This window comes from Terrapene carolina, unplaced genomic scaffold, assembly GCF_002925995.2.
Source record: "Terrapene carolina triunguis isolate 2854851 unplaced genomic scaffold, T_m_triunguis-2.0 Scaffold96, whole genome shotgun sequence".
NCBI lineage: Eukaryota > Metazoa > Chordata > Testudines > Emydidae > Terrapene > Terrapene triunguis.
In genome coordinates, this window is record NW_020664447.1 from 33,612,311 (window position 1) to 33,618,968 (window position 6,658).

The 6,658-nt window shown below is 41.4% G+C and overlaps 1 protein-coding gene across 1 annotated transcript in view; it reads right to left on the reverse strand.

The window, feature by feature from the left end:
- The window catches only part of LOC112105690 (galectin-related protein A-like), an 8,307-nt gene extending 1,850 nt beyond the window's left edge, over positions 1-6,457 (reverse strand). The window contains exons 1-2 of the mRNA XM_026651560.2: positions 6,384-6,457; positions 2,884-2,972 (exon numbers count right to left, since the gene is read on the reverse strand). Of these exons, the coding sequence (XP_026507345.1) occupies positions 2,884-2,972; positions 6,384-6,410 (116 nt within the window). The 5' untranslated portion in view covers positions 6,411-6,457. The remainder of the gene's footprint in view (positions 1-2,883; positions 2,973-6,383) is intronic.
- Positions 6,458-6,658: the final 201 nt, after the last annotated feature.

Below are 6,658 nucleotides of genomic sequence, written 5' to 3' on the forward strand. Positions count from 1 at the left end.
GAGCCCAGCCCCTGTGAGCCGGGCACCCCCTGACCCAGAGCCCAGCTCCCCACCCAGCCCTGGGCAACAGCAGTGCCACCCCCAGGCAGCGACAGCCCATTGGCACCAACCATCACCATCACCCAGCGACAGCCCATCATGTATTTGCAAATGTATACATACCATTAAAGTATTTAATGTTTTTAAATAATGTATTTAGTGTATTTTCAAATTATTAAAAATTAATTTTTGAATGTATTTCACTGGTTATTTTTTACATTTCCAAATACATGTTACTATAGTATTGCAACTTTTTTATGGAAGGGGCCCCCAAAATTGCTTTGCCCCAGGCCCCCTGAATCCTCTGGGCGGCCCTGCTGGTGGTTGTAATATCCTGAAATGATGTTCCTCAGCAGTTCTTTGGAATAACTAAAGCAGACCTGCCCTGAAAGAATCTATTTCAGGTTTTTCATTTTGGGAGTGCTTAGCCAGTTTTATGCAGACCTCAAGCCAATCTGGCCACATTCTGCAATGTTGGTTACTGTTGTTTACCTTAACACTGAGTCGTAAGGTATTAACTAGTGACTTGTTTTAGGATGTGACAGTGATACTTCAGTTACGTCCAATGTAATGGCACCCTATAAATACTTCTACTATGTTATCAACGGAGATTGTTTTTCTGTTTTATTTTGATTTGAGAAGGGAAGAAAGGAGTGAGCTCTTTAGTGTCAGATTGGCACCAGGATCCCTTTTCTTTACATGAATTGCAAATCATATAACAACAAAAGGAATAACTGGAGTGTCTATACTAGATAGTTTGTCATAGTTTCAGAGTTAACTGCACCTGTAATCCCCCTTGAGGCTTCCTGGAGGGCACCAACTTAAGGTTTCAGGCTTCCAGCTATTATCTCTCTTGGGCAGATACCCCCCTCCCTCTCCCTCCTGCCCGGGGTTTTAAGGCTGCACAGCTCCTTCTCGTACACTGTGAAATCTTCAGCAAGCCCACCCAACGGCTAGCTGCTGTGCATTGCTTTCTCACCCAGGGCTATGAACAGTATATTACCAGCAATTACAAGTTACCACACAGCTCAAGCACATTTACTCTTAAGCATTACAGAGAAAACATTTAAATAAAAGTTTCTACACACATTTACCTATTAGTCTAAGGGGGGCCCTAGTAGGCTAAAGTCTTTCTAACCCTTCCACAATGTTTGGAGCCCCTCTTAGACAGAAGGGTGTGTCCATTTACTGACCTAGAGTCAGTTTAAACCCAGCCTTTTCATATCAAAAGCCCTTTCTTTGTCTGTCGATCTCTGGAAAACCCAGTTTGAATCAGAATATACAAACCTCCCCAGGGGGTGGTACCTGCAGGTGAGTCACACTAATCAACCCCCTTGGGGCTATGGTAACCCTCCCTCTGGAATTGCATACAATCCCTGGTCCACAGTGATACAAAAACCATTCATAAACTTAATACAATATGGTCCCCAAAGATATTGACTGTGGTTGCAATATCTGTCTCAACATTTGTGTAGTTTCCTATCTAGTGATTCATCCCTGCTTCTTCTTGGAGCTTCTCAGGGATCTGAAGTTCCTGCCCTTGACTCCTGAGAGCTGAGAATGGAACGGGTTTACACTAGATCACTTGTGATGGACTGCTGGGTATGGAGGGACAAAGGAGGCGGTATTGTGTGTCTTTCATCTCAGTGGTGCAGGCAAAGTGTAAATTCTGAGTCATAGGTAGCCTGATTCTCCACTGCCGTAGCCCTTGTGTAGTTATGTACACCTGTGTAAAGTGCCAGCAAATGCTCAATTCAGGAATCATTAGGGGAAGTTCTATGATCTATGCTACACAGGAGGTCAGACTACATGTCTGTAGTGGTCCATTCTCACCTTAAAAAATCTATGAATCTGGAGCAGCGGGGGAACAGGGCTGTGGCTCCAGGAGGAGGGAGAGGGAGCAAGTTGTTTCATACTTCCCCTGGCCCTGTTCCCAGCTAGGTCCTAGCAGTCCTCAGGATTTTGCTGAATTCTCCCCCTCAGCTGGTGGCTGTGCCTGAACAGACATCTACTGCTAACTCTGTTCAAGGACATATTCCATGGATAAACATAAGATTTAGTCATGGATATTTTTAGTAAAACTCATGTACAAGTCACGGGCAATAAACCAAAATTCACAGCCCATGACCTGTCCATGACTTTTACTATAAATACCCATTACTATATCTCGTCTCCTGAGCCCCGCAGCTCTGGGGGGCCCCTGCTTCAGCATTGGGGTTTGACTGCCCCCGGTGGCCCGCTGCTATGGCCGCACCCGGGACCGCTACTGCTTAGGCAGTTCCTGGGGCCAGCTGCAACGGCCACTATTTGGGCGGTCCCTGGGGCTGCCCCCAGAACTATATCAGGATCCATAGCTGTAAATGACTATAGCTGTCATCTAAACTGCACACAGCTACAGACCAGAGGTTTTTATGCTTGAAACCACTGGATTCTACCACTTGTGCAAAATTAGATGATGAAGTTGTCTTTGTAGGCCTCCAATCACTAGTGGGCATCATAATCTCAGATCCTGGATTGGGTCTGATACTATCCAACAGGGGGAAAGCTTGCACATACACACCAGGTAGTTTATATCATAGAAACAAGCAGTAGAAGGTCTGTTGCTTGCCCAATCACTTTACCACATTTTTAGAGAGACTGGGCTATCAGTTGTCTCCCCCACGTCAATCTCACTGCAAAAAGAAAGAGATTAGGTTTGGGCCCATGATTATGAGTCTGTACAGCTTCCCCTCCAAACTCAAAAGAATGCAGGCCCTCAAGGAACCTCTTGTGCTTATGGTCGGCCTAGATGGCAGATACTCCTGTATGTGAAATAACCAACTGAACAACAGCTCCCCACTCTACCTCTTGGGGTTGGAACATATGACCCCAATAATAGTGATTTTCATGGCTGGTTTCAGTCCTCCTTTAATTTCACCAACATATCGCTCCACCTAGTGGGAAAAAATAACTATTATTGATCTCTAAATTTGTAGCCTGCATGATAAACTGCAGAACCATGTGATAAACTGCATTTATTATACACTTCTGTCATCTCACCGGCCTTCTGTTCACCAATCAATTTCCCCTGGGACTTATTCTAACAATGCAAACCACAAAGTACCTTTAAACCACTGCCATTTTTAAAAAATAACTATAAAAATTCTTTCTTTATCCTGTCTACAAATATACTTGAAAACTAAATAGTTGCAAATCAATTTTACCTTTACTAACTCCAAACAGCTCCCTGATCTGTTTTAGGGGTTAGTAACAATTTTAATAGAATAAGTGGTTAATGCAGAGGATTAGAATTGGGATAGTACTTCTCTATCTCACAGGGATGTTTTGTGAGTTAATGTTTATAAAATATTTTGAAAATGTAAAGTGCTATAAATACATAAGTAGTATATAGTTGTACTCATTTACCTGTGTAAATTTTTTTGAGAAACCTCAGATAGAAGATGCAATAAAAGAGCTAAGTGTTATGCTATTAGCAATTTTCATCATTTGCTTTGTTTTTCAAGCTCAGTGCACAGTTAAAACTAACGACAGAGTCAAAAGACTAAATCTTGCCAGACTTATCAGTCAAAACTCCAATTAAAGTCACCAGGAGCTCTGCACAAATAAGCATTTAGGATTTATCAGGCTTTAGTCCAAGGAGAGAGGGCTGAAAAGAGCTAAGGGAGTTGATAATAAAATATAAGAACATAAGAACTGCCATACTGGATCAGACCAATGTTCTAGCCCAGTATCCTGTTTTCTGACTGTGGCCAGGGCCAGATGCTTCAGAAGGAATGAACAGAACAGAGCAATTAATGAGTGATTCATCCCCTGTTGTCCAGTCCCAGCTTCTGGCAGTCAGAGATTTAGGGACACCAAGAGCATGGGATTGTGTCCATCCCTGATCATCTGGGTTAGTAGTCGTTGATGGACCTATCTTTCATGAACTTATCTAATTCTTTTTGAAACCAGTTATTCTTTTGGCCTTCACAACATCCCCTGGCAATGAGTTCTACAGGTTCTAATATTACTGACTTGGTAGCTCTACTGACATAGGACTAAGCCTATTAAAAATCAGATATTTGTGGCAGTTTGCATGATCTTTTGTTCATAATGAAGCAGCTTCCATTCAAATGTAATTTGCTACAGTTGAACTTCAGAGTTACGAACACCCCAGGAATGGAAGAGGTTGTTCATAACTCTGAAATGTTCGTAACTCTGAACACAACATTATGGTTGTTCTTTCAAAAGTTTATAACTGAACATTGACTTAATACAGCTTTGAAACTTTACTGTGCAGAAGAAAAATGCTGCTTTCCCTTTATTTTTGTAGTTTATGTTTAACATAGTACTGTATTTGCCTTTTTGTGTGTGTGTATGTCTCTGCTGGTGCCTGATTGTAAACTTCCAGTTTCCGAATGAGGTGTATGTTGATTGGTCAATTCGAAACTCTGGTGGTCATAACTCTGAGGTTCTACTGTATATCACATGTTTTTTTTTAAATAGATCTGGTTGGACAATATGAAAAATTAGATCTGTTGGACGATTAAACGTTAAAAAAAGAGCAAATCTGCAATTAACCAAACCTTTGCTCATTTTCATGAGCATACAAACTAGAGATAACAGATTTCTCTCACACAGTGATACTCAGACTGAGGATCATGAGTCACAAGTGGCTCTTTAATGTGTGTCCTGCAGTTCTTTGTAGCACATGATATTAAAACACTGTGTGATTTAATTATTAATCTAAGTAATTAACCAATCAGGATGCTTTTACTATGTTATTAACCTATTGTAGTTGATATAATAATACTTGGTCAGTCAGTTTGCTGTGAGAATAATATATAGTAAATGAAACAATGAATTCACCCTACTGTGATTCTTTTGGATAATGATGAGGTCTGAGTATCACTGCTCTAGCACATTCCTGTGGGGCTAGTGGAGGACTGTTGAGAGGAAGGATGGCCCAGTGATTAGGATGCTGGCTTAGAACATGAAAGAGCTGAGTTCAATGCTCTGCTATGCCATAGGCTTCCTATGTGACCTTGGGCAAGTTGCTTAGTTTTTCTGGGCCTCATTTGTCCATGTGTAAAAACAGGAATAACGGTACTTCCCTACCTCACAAGGTGGTGGTGAGCCTAAATACATTAAAGATTGTGAGCACTATGGTGATTTTGCCATAGTAAAAAATTGTTTACTATGACTCCAACACTCTTTCTAGGTTACTTTGGTTTAAAATGTCCCAAACAACAGCATGTGGACCATTCTCTATGGAGTCCCATCCAAAGACTATTCCATATGCTAATAGATATCATGGTTAGAAAATTTCTCCTAATATTCTGCCTAAATTTTCCTTCTTCATTTCAATGGATGTAATTTCCTGTTCTCCTTTCAGTTTCAATATAACACCAAGTTAGATCTCCCCCGAGAGTGACATTTACGCCCAAATACCTTCTAATCCTACAGACAATTATAGAACTCTGCTTATTTTTTTAATAATTTAAAAAAATAAAAATGACTAGAGAATCTACACTTTTAGAAAATGTACAATTATTCCTTGAGGGAATTCAACAGCAACCCCATGCAGGTAAATTTAGGTTATTCACCAGAGGAAAAGTGCCAAAGGGTGAGATGTATTAGACTGTGGAGTACCCCAAGAGAAGTGGCAGACTCAGGGCCGCCCGGGGGGGGGGGCAAGTGGGGCAATTTGCCCCAGGCCACGGGCCCTGCAGGGGCCCCCACGAGAATATAGTATTCTATAATATTGCAACTTTTTTTTTATGGAAGGGGCCCCCGAAATTGCTTTGCCCCAGGCCCCCTGAATCCTCTGGGAGGCCCTGGGCAGACTCCCTTGAGATATTTAAAATTAGACTAGACAAAGTCGTGGAGAATATGTCTCCTCCTCCTCACCAACACTCATTGCTTTCTTAAGTGAGAGACAGTAAAATTAAATAATAACACTTTACAATCTGAAAGGTGGGCTCTGATTATTAACTACTTAATGTTTGCAAAGCCCCATACCATAAGTACTATTATTCATATGTATGATACTAGATAAAGAATAAATGTAAGTGTACCCCTGGCTTCCATGCGGTTTTAGCACTTATAAATTCTTCCATGGTACCCTGAATACAGCCAGAGGTCAAATCATTCACAGGGCATTCCCTAGCTGAGATGGAACACATGGTATGCCTGAAACCTATTCAGGGATCCAGAAGGAGGTAGCAGGAAGAGATTCTGAATGGGTCTTAATTTGGTTACAGGAGGGCCCATGCACCTCTAGCAGTTGTGCCTTTTTAATATATTTATATATAAAAACATATTTTCTACTAAAAAAACTCCCACCAGTGGATATATTCACTTACATTTGTGCCCCTGTCATTTTCTGTCATCTCTCTGCCTTTTACTCGTCTCCTGTGCAGCAGCCTCGCAGCAAAGTTTTCTTTTCTTTGTGTGCGTGTGTGCAGAAAAAAATATACAAAAAACCCGGAATAAAGGGAGGATATAAGGGGGAGCATTATCTCAGTCAAACACTGGTTAGACACCACCCGCTCAAATAGCTGAGTCACAAGAGCCTACTCTTCATCTTCCATCACACAGTGGCAAAAGGAGATAGAGAAACAGTGAAGAACGTGATGGC